This window comes from Pygoscelis adeliae, unplaced genomic scaffold (assembly GCF_000699105.1).
Source record: "Pygoscelis adeliae isolate BGI_AS28 unplaced genomic scaffold, ASM69910v1 Scaffold139, whole genome shotgun sequence".
NCBI classification, from domain to species: Eukaryota; Metazoa; Chordata; class Aves; order Sphenisciformes; family Spheniscidae; genus Pygoscelis; species Pygoscelis adeliae.
This window is the reverse complement of record NW_008825613.1, coordinates 540,378-559,287: the sequence shown is the minus strand read 5'-3', so window position 1 is coordinate 559,287 and position 18,910 is coordinate 540,378. Positions and strand designations below refer to the sequence as shown.

At 38.7% G+C, this 18,910-nt stretch overlaps 2 protein-coding genes across 2 annotated transcripts in view; both read right to left on the bottom strand.

Annotated features, from left to right (window-relative positions):
* The window catches only part of LOC103924271, a 391,194-nt gene that overhangs the window by 156,162 nt on the left and 216,122 nt on the right, over positions 1–18,910 (bottom strand). The gene's annotated exons all lie outside the window — the stretch shown is intronic.
* Positions 1–18,910, bottom strand: part of LOC103924270 (protocadherin-15) — a 376,716-nt gene that overhangs the window by 141,684 nt on the left and 216,122 nt on the right. The window contains exons 15-16 of the mRNA XM_009332761.1: positions 17,348–17,427; positions 11,166–11,259 (exon numbers count right to left, since the gene is read on the bottom strand). Coding sequence (XP_009331036.1) covers positions 11,166–11,259; positions 17,348–17,427 — 174 coding nt within the window. The remainder of the gene's footprint in view (positions 1–11,165; positions 11,260–17,347; positions 17,428–18,910) is intronic.

Here is an 18,910-nt window from a genome sequence, read left to right as displayed (position 1 = left end):
TGATGTAATACCTCAATGGGAAAGAATTAATGAAAAGGACTACAAACTAATTGTGAACACACTAGGTGCAGCCCAAATTAATGTGTCTCTTGCTCTTAGGCTCAGATTCAGGCTCAACTGTGGGTACAATCAACTGGGACAATGATTGCAAGAGAAGGTGAAGAGGGCACCTTACCCACTGAAATCTGAAAGGTAATCTGGGATAACGCAACCGAATTTGAAAGGGAATTCCAATCCTGCTGGCGTCTAGTTAATTTCACTTATAACCCCACCGACAGTAAAGCCACAGCTTTTGTTTTAACAATATGCAATGCTTCAGTATATACCATATACCCAATCATTATGCTGGGATTAAATCACAATGGAACTGTCTTCTATCCGTTAGAACACAGAATATGGGCCCAACAAAATGGGCACAAATGTCAAACTGTTGATGTTGATGCATGCGTTGTACAGGAACAACAGGGATTTATTTGTGAAAGCAATACCACTAAGGCCCAAGTCATTTGTCTTGACACTGAACAAAATGTTTGTAATTTTGAAATACATTCTGATGAAACCCCCGAGACTGTACTTGTATATGTTGGAAATGGATGTGTTTGTATGAGAACCCTTAGTGACTCTATATCTATAGACAACACCACTGTAGATATATACAATCACTCAAATATCTGTATTTGTAATTTTACTAGAATTATGGGATATGACTTTAACTATTCAGCTCCTGTCACAACCCACCAACTGCTACAATCTAACTATGCATCGTATCAAGATTTATTACCTACCCCTATTGGAATGAATCTCACATTGGTAAGAAAACTGTTGCAACATGATGACCTGAGTCAATTGCTAAAACGAATTCGAAACAACAAAGGACCCTGATTACCATCTGTCAAGATGCAGAGAAGATACACCATGTCCTAGAAAGAATGAAGAAAGGTGGAGAACTTCACTGGTGGGAAACTCTTTCTGGATGGTCCCCAACAGCAACTGGAATTTTGAATTTGATGCTGCATCCAAGTGTAGTTTTGTTAGTTTTGACCTTATTATGTTTATTGCTTATAATCATTCTGTATATCAAAGTTTGGCAAAAGATGAAACAAATTACATCAATCCAACATGTAAAACACATACAATCAATTGATTCTGTATGTGAAATGGTATATAACGAGCATTAATTGTGACACTTAAACTAAACAGCTTATCAAATAATCTTACCACTGATCTGCAATACGCCACATATTTATGACATAGAGGCAAGAGGTAACCATGTTACCAATCTATGGGTCGATAAAGTGTATTGACTGTAGTGATTCAGTGTGACTCTGAACTTTGTGACTGATCAACGGGAAGGTCTTCCTTACCCCTTGCGTCTCTGGTCTCTGTGTGAATCATTCTAACTTGATTCTCACTCAACTTTCATTTGTATGTTTCTTCTATGCAGTAATTAATAAGGTGAACCTTGCCATCAAACTTATTGAACCTTGGCAAACCCCTGTTAAGCTTTGTTAAATTCCATCAAATTCATTGAATCCTGTCAAATTTTTATTTTACCTCAATAAAACATATTGCTGCTTCTCTCTTTTGAGTGAGGTGCATTCCACTTATTCGCAACACTCTCCAAGTTATAAAGAAGAAATGGCCAGCTGGACTGCAGAGAAATTTAGGAGAGAGAAGAGACTGAGGCTGAAGGGAAAGACAAGGCTGGAGCTTGTCAATAATTACACTAATGAAAAAAGATCAGAAAAAGCCTGGGGATGAGACAAAGAGAAAAGCTGTGAAACACAGAAAAATAAATCCCCGAAAGAAATCCCCCAAAACTATAACCTCACACACCCAAAAAGAAAATATAAAAGATGAGAACTTCATTTTAGGAGGAGAAAATCAAGTACATTCAAGAAATGTCCTTGACAAATGCATGGGACTGACGGGATAGGTCTCCACTGTTATGCCAGTCACCAGCCATGTAACAACCAGGGCTCCAACCCTGTGTGTCTATTTGTGGAAGAGAAAGAGTATTGATCCGCTCTCCCAGCAGCTGAAAAGCATCTCCATATCACAGGAATGAAACATTACTGTTTCTTCAGGATGAACCAGCAGTAGCTGGTAGCTTACGTCCCAAGCTATATAGCTCAGGCTAAACAACCCAAATTTAGAGCATACTGTGTGCAACACATCACATAACACAGTTGGAGGGCTAATGTACAATGTAAGGCTACCTTTGTCATGGGGCCTGGCAGAGAGAAAGCTGTGGAAAAGTGGGTCTGCATCTAAACTAAAAGCTCAGTATTCAGTGTCTTATTCACAAATGGATAAAGCTACGGCACCTCTACCAATGTCTTTGTATCATAAACCAAACCTGAGAACTTCAAAACAGGTGATGAACTTGGGCCGCCAGAGCCTTCAGCTGCAATTCTCCTAGCCTTCTTGCATGGGTTATCTACTTACTTAGAACTGGAGACTTCACTGCTGTTATAAAAAGAACAGAGGTTTCTGCTAACCTGCAAGATCTGGCTGAAAGGCACGCTCACCTACAGAGGGATTCAGGGCAAGGAGCTTTAAGAGGTGTGTCTGCTCTTGAGCTTTCTAACTTTGCACATACAGTGCTGGCTGAAAAACAGTCTGCCCAACTTATGTTTTCTAGTCTAACTAGAATTCATGACCACAGTATTTACTATCATGACTGTGGTATTACTGTATACACACAATAACAGTAATGTATACTCAATGTTACACTATACCTTATTGTTATTGTGAACTCTGCTGCAAGATCTATTTTAACATAGTTCTACTTGAGCTTATTTATTTCGGGATACAAAATGCTTCAATAATCCTTGATGCAGAACTGTTTCTCACCTTAAAATAATTAAAGTCATCTTTCAAAATGGAATTATGATCTGCTCAAAATCTGTGATTGCAAACTGTGATCAATCTATTTCTTTATGAGGATTACTTAAATCACCCCTTCCCTGTTAGCATTTGAAATCAAAGCCTTTATGGGGAATATTACACATGCAATGCAAGCAGACAAGCTGCACAAACACTGGAAGTTTGGGAGTCTCCTAAAGCTTGCCCTAATAAAAGAGCTGATACACAGAGAAAACCCTTCTCTCACGGAAGAGGAAATCTGGCTGGACAATTTCTTCTCATGCAAACTGAAATTTACAGAGCAGCAAAAGTTTTTAAGGCTTTCTCATACAAAGTACGTAACTCGTCAGGAAAATAGAACAGGCAGTGTTTCTCTTTAGTTACAGTTTGTATTGTTGAAAAGAAAATAATTTGAGGAGGAGTTCTTTAGAGGAGGAGTTCTTTAGAGGAGGAAGTAAAAGATCAGTTATCTGTTTATATTGTTCCTTTTCATATATTTGAGAACTATTCCTTCCAATTGCACCAACAGATCAAAATAAATGGGCTATGTTAAGGTAGTATTAAAGTTCCACAGTATGAACAGATTCCACTGAGTTTAATTTTTTTGGCAACCTTGTTTTACAAAAAGGTCAGTTGAGTAGAAGCCTTTTTTCAATACAAGCCTTTTTGTACACAAAATCTCTGTTCAGTGAGCATTTACTGAAAGAGGTGTGCATGCTTTATTCTTGATAGTTAATGGAACTGATGTGGAGCAGATACAGGTAATATTTACAAGAGTAACAGAAAATTTACTGTAATTAATTAATTCTCTGTATGCTATTCAAGTAGTAAATCTTTGTCTAAATTACCTTGATCTAGTGCTACCTGTTTGCTCTAAGGAATGTAATTAATTCAAGTGTCATGGGAGATAGATACTCTAAATTATTAATGATCTTCTAAGATGACTGAAATACCCTAGTCTAACTTACATGATGAAATACAATGCACTGAAATAAGGCTACTTATAGTTCATTCAGTGGCTGAATACCCTCTTGAAATGTTGGTCTGCTCTGATCAAGAACGAGACTGGAAGGAGAAATAAGGCATGGTATCTGTGTCTACACAAAGCACACCAATGTGCCTCAAGGCCCCTGGGACTGAGAGACTATTGGGCTGCCCCGCTCCGACACATCTTTGTCTAGGATCAAGAATACAATGGTATTTATTCTACTTTCATTTACAGCCTGGGGCAATTATTTAACTAGATCATAAGGTAAGCAAATGCTAGTTTTCAACAGTTGGTCCTTCTGAGGGCATTGCTGTGGCAGAGACCACTGTGACCTTCTAAGAACACCATACTTCTGCATACTGTAGCCAGGAATATGGTTTTCAGAGTTTCTAAATTCTAAGCCCCACTGATTTAAGCTCCTTGTACAGAGTACAGCACAAACCCATGAACATTTTAGCCACACTTAAAGGTTAAACATTGCAGTGCCTCACTTTTATGCATCAGACATCAGAGTGGAATCTGGAATCCAGTGCTGGGTACCCAGAACCACATATAGAAAGCACAAAAAAGACTTAAAGTGTCTTCAAAAATGCCAATTCAATCCCTGCATTTGGTACCCACCTGCTCTGGGCCTGCCCAGACCCCCAAGAAAACAGTTCTCTCTCAGATGCCTTTCTAAGGGTCACCTGATGGTGCCTCTGTCTCCTTAGGAAACATGGCCCCAAACAGGTTTTGGGGTCTGCAATGCTAAAATTATTCCAACTTTTTCATGAAGTGTTCACTGAGGAAGAAATGGGCACTGTCTGAGATTAATGGGCAAGATCTTGGATTCATGGCTTTCAGAGAAACCCTCCCAGAGCTAGGTCACCTCTGACCTTTCCTATCCAGCGAATCTCAGACTATACCCTGAACAGCACAACTTCAAAAGAGCAGATGAACACCACCTTTTTCTGGACTTCCAAAGTAGTTTAGTGGCCTGGTGGTTGAGTATTCCAAGACATACAAACGAATCTGAACCCCTGTCAGTATTTTCTGGGTACCACAATGTGAGTGTGACAAGGGACAACAATGTTGTTGCTCTTCTTCAGCCATATTAAAAAGGAAGGCTGTAGCTGCCTGGGAGGTTGAGAACATGCCCTGGATGACTGACAATTTTTAATACCTAATTACTAACTCCCAAATGGCTTTGTAAACTAGGCACTGAGCTGCTCTGTTTTGCCAAGACTTGGGCAGAAACACATTTCTGAAGTGCTGGGTGAATATTTTCAGGACTAGACATTTGTATTTGGAGGTTTGAATTCTGCTTAAATCGCAAAATACACAGTAAGACAATACAATGGAGCTTCCTGTTTTATCTATATAAATGAACTGACACGTACACACTCATGCAAGCCAAAAATAGCACAGAAGGCTTTTTCTTTCTTCTAACAAAAGTCACACATATTTATTTCTAACTTCTCCCTCTGAAATGCAAAGACATTAATTCTTGCCTTGAAATCCCATCCAAACATGCCACAATTTCTGAAAACAATTTGAGCTTGATATAGGTTTTTATCTGCGTGTCATTCTTCTGCCCATCTACAACTAAGTCTCATTACTAGGGAAATAAAAATATTTTCATGACTACTCAATTAAAGCATACTTAATTGTTTGTTATGTCGTATTGTTAACAGTGACAGGTGGTAGGTCATGTTATTCCAAGGTCAGAGAAAAACCACAAGCCTGTTAATGCTCCGGGTTATAAATCAGAACAACAGTAACTTGGGAAGCATAGTCGAGCATTTTAAACAGTCAAGAGCATTATAAGGCATGCAAAAGCGATGAAATGGTGTCAGCCAGGCCACACCACTAAATGGAAAGCCGTATTGCTTGGTGAAGGCATAAGTAGGTCTGTATTAATTTTGATGGAATAAGCAGTCTCCAAAAGTCAAAAGGTGTCAACATGACTGTCACCACACAACATTAGGCAGTTAAATAAGCCTTGGGGCTTAGAATACAGAACCTCAACTACTAGTGCCACAGCAACATTGTTAAAAGTCTCTTAGACTCTTTATTAATGACACCGAAAAAGGAGCAGGAAAAAAAATACCATTAAAACACCAAAAATTTAAGGTGTGTGGGACCACAGACTTTTCAAGTGCAAAAGTGTGTTCAACAGACTTCATAGATGATGATGGGGAAGAGTTAGTTTTGTCTAGTGAACCCTGGGGATAAAAAGGAGGGTTGACACCATATTGTATACTGCGTACTACTCCAATATCCCATGAGGTTTACAGCAGAGTGGAACAGGCAGGGCACACAGCTGCAGGAGGCAGAGTTTCAGCCCCTAGAAGATCAGGAATCCAGTAGCCTGTGGATTTAGAAAGGCAATGGTTTGTACCACCATGATTACGGGAAAGGCACTGGAGGAAACATTGCTCTGCAAGAAATTGGTGCTGGGGCTGCTGTACCCCAAAAGCAGAAGTGTGACCCTGTGTGGGAAGCGTCCTGCTGCTCCATGTGCTGACCTCCAAACTCCTGCAGATACCAGAACTGGAAAGAAAGACCTATTTTGGCATGTCTCCCTGGGCCAAAGAAGACCCTGTCAGGGCTGGAGATGGCAATCAGTGTGTGAACTGGACCAGTGTAAAAGGTAGGAAAGATGATGAATCGTTCTGGCTCTTTCTTTCTGTTTGCCTCAGGTGAGCCGACCCCAGACACTGCTGACTCAGTACTGAAATACAGGCTTCACCCACTTAATGAGCCTTACTTATCTCTATGGAGAAAAACATTCTTAGTTTTGTGAGAACAATGTTGAACAGACGAGAGTCATCACCTTGAGACAGACAACTTTTAAAATAGCATGGGATAAATTTCTTCCTGAAAGCTTCAACAATTACAAAGCACAGCAACATTTCCCATCTGAAGTATTCCATGTAAAATGCAGTATTTTATACACTATTATTTAAAAATTAAATGAGATGAAATTATGCCTTTGTTCACAACAGAATTTAGCTGAAAAATATTATTGATATTGAAATGTCTTGAGTACTGTTCACAATTTCTGAAGCAAATTCACTGGCTGAAATTACAAAGACTGAACTTTCTCAGGTAAGTATGAAACTTGAATAAAAATGTTTTATTTCTTCCACTATGTAAGGGTACTAACATGGCTTTTTATACATCTTTATACTTGAAGGCTATGAATTAAATTACCTGCTCCACAGTTAAATTGTCAGTGCAACCATAGCTGACAGTGCTTGAGAAATGGGCTCAAACTACATCACCTCTTGAGATCCCATGCAACCTGAATTATCCTGTGATTCTATGACTGTTGTTCATAAAACCTAACTACAAAAATGTACAAATGCCAAATTTTCATGTTTCAACTGAAGAGGAAAGTTCTAGTTTAAAAAAAATCAATACCCTTCCCCCCCCCCCAACCACACTAATAAAGTCTTCTCCCTTTAAATTCCTTTCAAATTTTAAAGAAACAAGCAAATACAGAAAAGGTTGTATAGAATACAAAAGCTTACTCTAAGTATATTTGACACTAGTGGGTAGTTTCAAACAGCCCATTGTTAGATGGAAGGAAATAAGTTTTTATATCTTACTAGCTAAAATATGTTAATGTCATTTAAATTAAGTTGCACCTGCCTGTGGAATTAACTTTGTGATTTTAGGGAAACTGAAACAAGTTCTTCAATCAGATAACCGGTTTTCTGTAGGCACTAATAGAACTGTTCAAAAAAGCAAAGCCTGATGACAAGCAGCAGGTGAACTAGTTTGGGGAGCAGTAGTTTTGTAATTGTAGGAATGTGTTTTTTCCTAAAAAGTCATCATTGCTTTCTGATAGAAAGTAGTTAAAAAGAAAAGGTCCCCATGAAATTTCACTGACTTGTTGAAAGAAGCATTCATGTCCTTAGAACAGTTTGCCATGTTACCAGCTAGCAACTTTAAATGAGTTCCTGACCCAGGAGGAGCCTATCAAATAGCAGACAGTAAGTCCAAAAGAGCTGCAAATCAAAGAAATTGTGCGAAGACACAAGGAAGCCTTGCAAATTAGTCTAAGCCACTGTTTCCTGGCATGGAAAAGGCATGGAGATTTAATGGGCTGAGCTGCCCTGTTTCATCTATTTGTTTGTAAAATAAAAGCCGAGATACTTATACAGTCTCATTTGTGATACTGGCAAGCCCAGCCAACTCCTAACCCTTTTGTTTCACATGCTGTCACCAGAAGCTTAGGGTGCAAGAGCAGTCAAGTCAGCTTGTCAAGTAAGCCATACTGCTGGACAATTTTAAGAAGAAAGATGCCCCACCACTCGCAGAAAGTATCATAACAGAAGAAAACAGCTACAGCCAGGTAAGAGATAGTGATGAAGACCCTAAACCAAGCAGCAGTAAAGAGAACACTCACAAGCTAGAAAGTGTGACCACCTTTCACTGTGAGAACAATTAACACACACACCTGCAGATAGAAAACTCCAGGAAAAAAACATATGGTATTGAGGGAGGAAAGCAGATAATGGAATAGCAGGAGAGTGGATTTTTTTTTTTTTTAAGTGTATGTTGTTGTTATAGCAACAACAACATAACACCACCATCCGTCAAGAGCATTCAGTACCAAAGAGTCAAGCAATGTGCTGCTGTTTTTCTCTTCATTCTGCTTGTCAAGTGTCCTGGTTTCAGCAGGGATAGAGTTAATTTCTTTCCTAGTAGCTGGTACAGTGCTGTGTTTTGGATTTAGGATGGGAACAAAATTGATAAGGCACCGATGTTTTAGTTGTTGCTAGGTAATGCTTACACTGGCCAAGGACTTTCTAGTTTTCCATGCTCTACCGACTGAGAAGGCTGCAGATGCACAGGAAGCTGGGAGGGGGCACAGCCAAACTGGCCAAAGGGACATTCCATACCGTGTGACGTCATGCTCAGTACATAAACTGGGGGAAGCTGGCCAGGGGGGCCGCTGCTCGGGGACTGGCTGGGCATCGGTCGGCGAGTGGTGAGCAACTGTATTGTGCATCACTTGCTTTGTGTATTATTACTATTATCATATTATTATCATTATCATTTTATTTCAATTATTAAACTGTTTTTATCTCAACCCACAAGTTTTTCTCATGTGCTTTTCCAATTCTCTCCCCCATCCCATCGGGAGGGGGGGGAGTGAGCGAGCGGCTGCATGGTGCTTAGTTGCCAACTGAGGTTAAACCACGACATCAAGTGACTGCTGTACTAGTAAGAACTGTTATGCTTATTGAGAAATGATGACTTTTATGCCAGCATTGGAAAATCACAACTACCTTTCACTGATGTTACAACAGTTCTTTGGGCTCTAATTATTTGATTTCCTTGTGGGACACTCTTGATATTTTCTCTAAAAAAGAAAAAAAAAACTAAAAAAAAAATCCTTGAAATTTGCATATCATTATTACTTTTGAGAGTGCTACTGTTCTTATTTGTATTACCACATATCTAGGAACCTCTAGCCCTGTCTTCACTGGGCTAGGCGATGCATGAGGAGTAAAAGGACAGTCCATTCCCCCAACAACGAGGCTGCTACTTGCTCCAGCCTGGCTACTGAACTGCTCACAGACTTAAGTATCAGTGCCTTCTGCTGCAACAGGTAGTCCACCCTACATCAGCATAGTTCAGAGACAATACTAATGAAGCCCTCCACTGTTTATTTTTGATGGTTTTACACAGCTGAGCTTCAAAAGCCATATCTCACGTTACGAACAACTATTTTATGTTAAGCAGCATGCCATGATTATTGGGATTTCTATTTAAAAAGCAACTATTATCTTCTGAGTGTTAAAATGGATCAGATGTCCAGTTAAGTTCCAGGACAAAGAGAACGAATCTCTAGATGAAAGGAAGAGGAAGTATCTTTTCAGTAGCCTTTCTATGCCCCAGATAGTATTTCAGCAGCATAACGTAGTCTGAAACAGAAAGCAAGTCTTTTATTTAAATCTTCAGATTTCACAGCTGCAAGTTAGAGATTAAAACAATTGAACTCGTAGCTATCAAGAACGCAGAGTGGTTCACAATTAACAAAATTTCAAATATTAAGATGAATTACTGAAGATAACTGTGACCAGGTTTTTAATGGAAAAGGTGTAGGCTCTGTTATAGTTACTCCATAGTGCCATAGAATTGCATAAAGGCTCTAAAATTTTCTCGATACTTTGAGGAAAAAAAATTTCTGAGGAAATACTGAGCAGGAAGGCAAATCTTGTAAGCTGAAGAAGCTAAAATCGGGAAAAGAGCATGCCACAGAAATAATACATAAGATTTTCTTCTGCTGCGGTGAAGACAGGGTGAGCAAGGGTCCAAACCACAGAGCTTTCATGATCGCTCCTTAGCAAACTGTCAAAGATTTCTCTGTTTCAATCTCAAAGCTGAACACTGCCTCCTAGAATAGCTCAGATAATGTGAATGTATTATTTTACATCTGCCCTGACATACTGTAATTTTAAGGTCAGATACTTAGAGACTTCTCCTCCATCTATGCTGTTATTCCATGGCACAAGTCCATAACAGAACTGCTGCACTCCCATGTACCTTACACAATCCAACTGCAGTAAATTCCCCTGTTGGGATTGCTGCAAACTTTTAGAAGACCTAATTCCGTTGCCTCTGCTTGATAAATACATAACCTTAAATAGCCCTCCATTTTTTATTATGGAAATTGAAAATCACAATTTTGTTATACTAAACACAAATGTGAGCAACAGTTTGTTGGTTTGATTGTAGGGTCACTGCACGCCTGATCAATGCAAACATAGAAGACTTAGAAATACCTCCCGATAAAAAAGTTTTATTTTTTAAGAGAAGTGGCATGGGCACTTCTCCAGATTTTTCTTGAGAGATTAAAAAAATTGAAGCTGGACAGTGCTTTCATCTGTCAATTCTGAAAAAAGTTTAATGACGAGACAAAGTACAAATCTATAATATAGCTGCTCACATAACTGATCTTTAGGAGAAGGTAAAACGGAAGACTGGTTATTTCATTACATGGAGAAGAAATAGTAAGAAGAAGATGCACATATCTGAATAACGCAAAACCTTGACTGCATTGGTTCTTGTTGAAGAATAACAAAAAGGCAGAAGTAGCAGCAAAGTCACTTTGTTTCAAGATGAAAGGACATTACCCCAGTGATATACAGGCTTTATCTACACAAATCTTTTTGAGATAAAAGAAAATTGTTGCAGATTACAGATATATTTGATCAAGACCCATATAAAAGATACTACAATTAGACTACTTTCAAGTGCCTAACTACATACCGTAATAGCCCATTTTTTTAAACTTCCACAGGAAACTCACCCCATCTGGTCTGCCATCCGAGGCTGTAACAATCAGAATATAGCGATCAGTGCTTTCTCTGTCCAAGGGCCTTCCTAAGGCTAGCAGTCCCGAACTAGTAATAAAACAAAAACATAAAATGTTATCACAACAGTTTTAAGATATCTACAAGCACTTTTGTTCCACTACTTTGCGTTAGACAAATGTTTCCCTTTGAGCAAGTTAATAAGCTTTTAGGCTTTATTACAACTAAAAGCATGTTTTGTGTAGGTAAAAGCTAATAAAAACAATGAGCCAATTTCTAATGCTTTCCGCTTTGATACATGTATAATTTAGGATTAAAATAACAACCTAGTGATCTACGGGATTATACAAAAGATAGACCTACACTGAACACAGGACCCTCACTGGTTAGAAAGCTGCATGCTCTAACAAATGGGAAGAGAGAATCAGAAGTGTATTAATCACAGAGGAGTCCCAATAACCCTGACAGAATTGCAGCAGTAAACTCCAGGAATACAACATGCAAGGTCTTAAGTATGAGGCTCTGGAGAGTTTTATAGGGACAGACTACTAACGATGTTGTGTAACCGCAGTAAAAGTGCTGCAATGAGCCAATGCCCTTTCAGCACAAGCACAGATATACCATATTCCCTAATAATAAAATATTAACACAGGCATAAATGTTGCGGAAAATGAATCAGGATATGGTGATTTTTGATGCCCATCTAAAAAAGATGACTAATGAAGGGCTATTCGGAAGCCACATACACAAAAAATAAAACAAATAAAATTTCACAAAAACGCTGTTTGAAAGCACTGCAAATTCCTGTTAACAGCTGACAAATAAAACAACCTAGATTTTGTCTCTAGGATGACCTAATTTCCTCATGAAGAAGTCTGGAAGCCACCTGGAGGTGTGCTGTAGCAACACAGAGACAAGATCCTACCATGGACTCATTACTTTTATATTGGGAAGCATCAGAAAAGTACCGCTGAGTTGACATTCCTGCCTAAGCAAGCTAAACTCTGCTTAACTGAACTGGCACAAGTGGTACTTCCTCGACCAGAGCTAAAGCTCCGCACTTCATTTACACAATTTTGGTGTCTACTGGAACATGGTCAAGTATGTAACAAATTGAGATCTCTGTTAAATGCCACCCAATCCATAGGCTGTTTAACAAATATGCACCAACAAACATGGATCCAGGATGACATTGATCCTCTCGTTGCATGGCGAAGCAGCTTCTCCCATGAAACTCCACCAAACATGTCACAGTAGGCTTGTAACATTTTAAGAAAAGTGTAACACTACATGATTTTGCAGTGCAAAATCCACACAGGCTGGGATCTTGGTATGCTGTGACTTTCCATGTGTTATTCCATTTTTAATGGACATATCAGACACAAGCATTTGTCAGGTGCAACTATAAATTTTACTGGTTGAATCTACATTTTATGTTCATGACCTAGAACCTAAACAGCTACTTGTTCAGAAAGAGGTTTTATTAAAACAACCAAAAAAACCAAAGCCAAACCAAACTAAAAATTCCCACCAAACTATGAGGTCTCACTAGCTGTACTTCTCCAGAATGCTTGGATGTATATAATTTGTACCTAATGATGTTTTTTCCCTAGACCATACATTTCTGCAGAGTTTCTGCTGTGATTTCTTACTCTCAGAGAAGACCTCAACATGTTGGTTCCAGGCCAAGACTTTTTCCAACACTGTATTCAGCACAGACAAATACCAACACTTACTGGCAAGCTGTTACTGCAAGCAGTTTCGTCAAGTAAATACTACAGAAATAGGTGGAAACAGTGAGTGGGAGCATAACTCTCCCCTAGGACTGAAAGGTCGGTAGGTAAAATAATATCCAAGCTCAGTAATCAAAGAAAAGAATATTTCAGGAGATGCTACATTCAATCCGCCTTGTTGCTACACAACTAAAACATAGGCACGTCATGTTTAGCTTCCTCAAAAAAGGAAAAGCCAGCAAATTCGTTGTACTTCAAATACTTTCTGGAGGTTGGTAAAAACCAATAGGACACACGAATATTGTGTACAGCTTTGTACCCCAGTAAATATGGAGCTGACAAGTCTTGTGCCAAGCTATAACAGGGCCTCAGGACCTGTCGTGCTGCTTTGCATGGACTTGCCTTGGCCTGCTCAGAGATTGGTTTTAGCTTTAAACGGCAATTATCTGATGACCAGGTATCCGATACCAATGTTGTTTTAGCTTTTGATTACTTTTTTACAATTTTGTAGTGTGATGCCTATTTTTATATGTATTTTTTGTAACTAATAGGTAGCTATAACGTAGTTATTGTGCGGAGACTGAACTACATACGGAGCAGTACAGGCATGGCCTCTAATGTAGTGGAAGTTCATGCACAGGATGATACCAGAGCCCCTGGGCTACAAACACTTCACCAGGAGCCTACTACTGATAAAGAAACACAACCTTAGGAGCTGCCCAAAACCAGTTTGGTGTCACAAAGAGAACAATAAACAAGTATCCACATATGTAAAACACACTACATGCAGTAAGTTCAGATGTAAGATAGACTTGCACACAGATGGAGAAAAAAAAGCGTGGTACAGAGCGTGTTAACAAACATAAATGGATCCTAGAGTGAGGAGAATGAAACCGTCGGCATCACACTCCTCCTCCCAGGGCAGGACTTCAGATGTTGAAGACTCAGCATAGACCCCTGCTCCAGAGGAAATTACTGCCCTGAGGGCCCAAAGGGAAAGTGGAAGGGTAAAGCGTAACACCAGAGCAAGGGACAGACCTTAGAAAGTTTGTGTATATATTTATATAAATTTTTTATATATAGTTATATATATAGTAAAATAAATAAATATCACTATATAGCTATAATGATATATAGCCATATATAATTATATATGTGTATATATACACACACATATATATGATCATACATATATAAATGTTAGTTACATATATATAAAAATTACATTATACATATTTTATAATTACATATACAGACATACTAAAACATATGCATATATGCAAATTTAGCTATTTGCATTAGTGCATATCTGGACTACTAATAATCATTTGATTAGACTATTAAGACTTTAATTAGACTAACAGTAAATTCTTAGCTTTGGATACATACATGGCCCACAAGAAGGCAATGAGCATAAAGTGGTGAGATTTCCAGCAACCTATCCTGAAATTTGCGTGCGACAAATTAATAACACTGCGTATCTCATTTTTGCTTCCAGTCTCATGTACTGTCTTCTGCTAAGAAATATTCAGCTGAGCTCAACTAATATTATTGTTATATTACTAAAGACCATTTAACTTTTAAACTAAACTTTTTATAATTTATAAATAGCAGATGTTGAAACAGTAGTGATGCTACTGAGAAAGGCATTAACTTCCTTTGAGGGCTGTAGGAAAGTCAGATGTATTATTAACTGACATGAAATGCTAAACTGTGCTCTGTATTTTAACAATTCTCTTATTTCCAGGTGTTTCTGCAAATCAATTAGCTATCATAATAGATCATATATATTTTTCAGCATTCGTTCAAGACACTGCAATAAAATATGAACAGAAGATTTTTTTAGAAAAGGAACAGTGAATAAAAAATAAAACACTAATGTGGTAAAGTATTAATTCACAAAAGAAAAAAAAAATCAAAGTGGAGCTAAGAATAAAATATTGACAACAAATACTGCTTTACTAACACTGACCATTAGCTGCATGTATCCATTTAAATTTCTCCAATATTTTTGCGCTATCATATCGCCTTTATCTCCTCCTTCCTATTGCTTGAACAATTGCAATCTACGGTCTCCATTTCAATAGATGAACATCATTCAAGAGACAGGCTGATTTATAAAAACTCCTGTGTTTTACTCAGGGATGCAGATGTACTTGCATTCATTTAATACCCCAGCTTTTAATCATCACTTGCCCTGGGGAACATAAGGAGGTACCAAATTACTACAGATTGTGCTCAGGTTGTATTGCCAAAGAAGAAGGAACAAAACCATCTCTCACAATCCTCAGATTGAGGATAAAAGAGATCTAGTAGGTAGATGTAAAACTGTTAATATTCAGTACTCATGCTGCCAGTTAGGGAATTACACAGGGATCAACTGATGTGCTCCAGGATGCAAGAAAATAATCTGGATAAGAAAAAGGAAGAGAGAGAATCACATTCATGGTCTCTGCCTTGGCCTTAAAGTATCAAAAAATTTATTTATGTAACACTGAGATAAATTCCTGTAGCCTTAATATGCCACTCACATTAATGATATGCTTTGTTTAATATTAAGCCTACTTTAATCTCCTACCAAGACATTTCAGCATCTAGAAAAAAAATGTGCAAAAGGCTGAAGAAAACTTTGCACAAACAATTTCCAAGAAAACAGATGCAAGGAGAGCAGGAAGGAGAAAACAGTTCAAAGAGCTCTCCTTTTTACCAAGAAGCAACAGATCAAAAAGACAAACGCATGCCTGAGTTTGTGCTGAAACCCTCAACGTGCTGTGATGCTCAGACACGTGGGGTGGATGTGAGGCTAGGATGTGTGTGTTGGGGGGGTGTCATGCTGCCCACGATGGGCCCCAGAGGCTGGGTAGGATGGAGGAGGACTCCCAGCCGCCCCGATAGGCCTTGGGAGTTGACACCTGCAACTGCTGCAACACTGCCCGTGGACACATAGGGGTGTGCTGTGCCTGCAGTCTTCAGAGAGCACACCAGAGATTTCTTATTTGTTTTCAGACTGAGTTCACAGCTGTGAATTCACATGCCACCTTTAACAGCTTGTCTTCTGGGTATTGCCACAGTGTTTACATCCAAAGCTGGACAATACAGCCTAGGATCTGACTTCTGGAATACCTTCACGCCACAGGTTTGGCAGGCCAGAAGATGGCCTGAATTTGCACACCTTTTTTAAGTCTCTCTGGTATGGAGAACTATCAGGATTTTTATGGTGCAATGTGAACAGTGCTGTGATAAGCACAAAGTATACAAAACAACTACCCACCGAGTAACCCCCCTTTGGAGCATCTCTCGTAGCCAGGCACACTCATTATTCAAGTTCTAAAGGTCACAGAGTAGGTCAGACAAAGTTTCTGTATGTCAAGGGGAGGATTGCTAGCATCGCTTGTGCAGAAAACCCTACAAATCTGCGCTGTGCTGGAGCTACGACTCCTAGCGCTCCCTCTGAGCTGATGAACAAAGCACACCTTCCCTGATTTGCACTGAAAACTCCAGCCCTAAGCAATGAATAAAACCAGCAGCCCAACATCATTTCCTGCCCTTGCCACCTCAATGAAACAGTCTCCTCTCTCTAAGCTGTCCCTTTCCTCGCCTGACAAGTCTCTATTATTAGAGGGCCCATCAATCTTGGTGGATAACAGCATCAGCATCTCTTGGGATCTTCAAGGCTTTTTTGACATAGTTTCATAAGTGATTTGATTCTCCGTATATAGGAGATTTATCACAGCAAGTAGCCTAGAGCTTACTCAGAATACACAGACCTGTTTCAGTACAATCTCTCCCTCACACCGAATTAGAACAATTTTTTGCAATTATACCCACACCATGAACAAATAAGCCCCAGGTTACTTTCGTCTCATCATCTACCACGGGAAGTCAGCTCACCACCCTCCCCCTTCTTCCTGCAAAAAAAAAAATATTTTGGAGTGTAAATAATAGCTGCTTGGGTAAAATAAAGAAGGGTGTGGTGGGACAGGCACAGACCTACCTGTTGCTTATAATTTCATAACGTACCCTTTCTTCCTAATTCTATTTAAGTTGGTATTCAATGTAAGGAAAAGAGATTTTCAAACAATGCTCGAAAGACTTTCCACTACAGACTAAAAAATGCTTGAAGGCAGGAAACTAAGCAAAAATTGTCCCTGTCATTATTCAAGACCTGACAAGTATAAGGTTTTTAATTAATCCCTGGTCACTCTTTTAAATAGAATGTTTCCACCTCAGTGAGTTTTACCTACTAAAGTGTTTAAAATAAATAAATAGTCCCCTGTGAAAAATTCTAGAGTGCAATATCATTCACAGAGCTCTCATTAACGTCTAAGAGCCAGTCTAAGGAACAGCTGAATATGTCTGATTACAAGTCTTTTCTTTTGCTCTCAGCCCACATATTCACTTGACTGAAAAGTTACAAGTCTATTTTCTAAGGGTTTTCCACTTACCTTTGAGAGAGATTAAAAACTTGTTGAGGATCTCCATTCTGAATGAGGTATCTTATAGGGTCACCCTCTCTATCAAAAGCCTTTAGGAAAAAAGAGGATAAAATTAAGTCAGTGACAAAGCCTTCTTTTCTTTCCTTCAATTTATAAACTGGAAAATTAACCCCTGAAGTTCTATTAAAGTTATCTACAGGAATGATGCTAATCTCTCTATTTCTGAGGCAACAGTGGTAATTACAGACAGGTAGCACATCAGAATTCTTACGCTACAGAGAAACGTCAAAATCCTGAACAGAGACTTTCAAATTACTATTACACATAAAGACACAGCATCACAAATATGAAATTCAGGCTTTATTCAATTACTTTTATTTTCATGCAACTACAGACTGATTAGACTGAACTTCTTGTTTCCTTTGCTCCTATTCTTCATAGCCACTTCTTATCCAGATTCTTCTTTCTGTTAAGTTTATCAGAATCCCAATCCTTTTGCTGATGTTCCATTGAGCAGTGTAGACATTGCAGCACTCACCCTCCACCGTAATTTGCTTTTGGGGGGATGAAGATCAGGGTGAGATCTTGGAGAACGGCTATTAACAGTACCAAAACAAATATATTCCACCTACTAGATGACAAAACAGCTTTTCAGAAGTTGAGCAAGCTACTTTTGAAGTTAAGCTTTGGCTAATCTATTTCCAAAAATGGCCATAAATATGCCGTGTAATTGTGATTTTTTTTGTCAAGTGTACACACACCTTTTCCCCAAAAAGACTATCACGTGCTTTTCAGAGAAAATACTGTCTACCGAATTGTCTCCCAAACTGTCTCACAGTTATAAATATTCAGCATTCAAAATCTGAAGTGGTTAAGGACGTTATCGCAGGAAAAACAATAAGGACACCGATATGAGAATTGCAACAAGGCCAACCAACAAGTTCAAAGAAAGGCAGCTAGGATTTAATAGGACACAGGTCAAAATAAAAAAGCAGATAAGGAGAGAGTATTTTTGTTTTTCTCATCTTTCAACAACGATCCTTTTTCTTATCTATTTTCTGTAAGCATTTGCTGTAGACCACAGACAAGGACTGTATATCTTTGGGCTGACCATCTAAAAAGCGGTTCTTAAGACCAAAAAAAAAAAAAAAAAAAAAAAAAAAAACAAAACCACCCACTCCCCTCCCCCCCCTTAAGAACAGAAGCACAAGCTATTCCAGTGTGCAGGCAGAACAGGGAATCTAGTAAGAAACCAACTTGCTTTAACCAAAGGAAGCATACAGAAATAGTGGCTACGTCAGATGAAGGGGAGCAGTATAAAGAAAAAGCAAGCACAACTATATGAGGACAAAGTCAGAAAAAGTCAATGCAAAACTGTAATAGAAACAGAAAAGAATACAAAGGATAACAAAGAAATGTTTAAATTAGAGAGGAAACTTGAGGAGCATGGTACCTTGCCACAGTACAAAAGGAGAAAGGATGATTCTGAGAAGGTCAAAGAGCTAACACTTCTTGCGTTTCAGCTGCAGTCAAGCAGCTAACAAAATTAACTGTGGCAACAAAGGGGTAAAA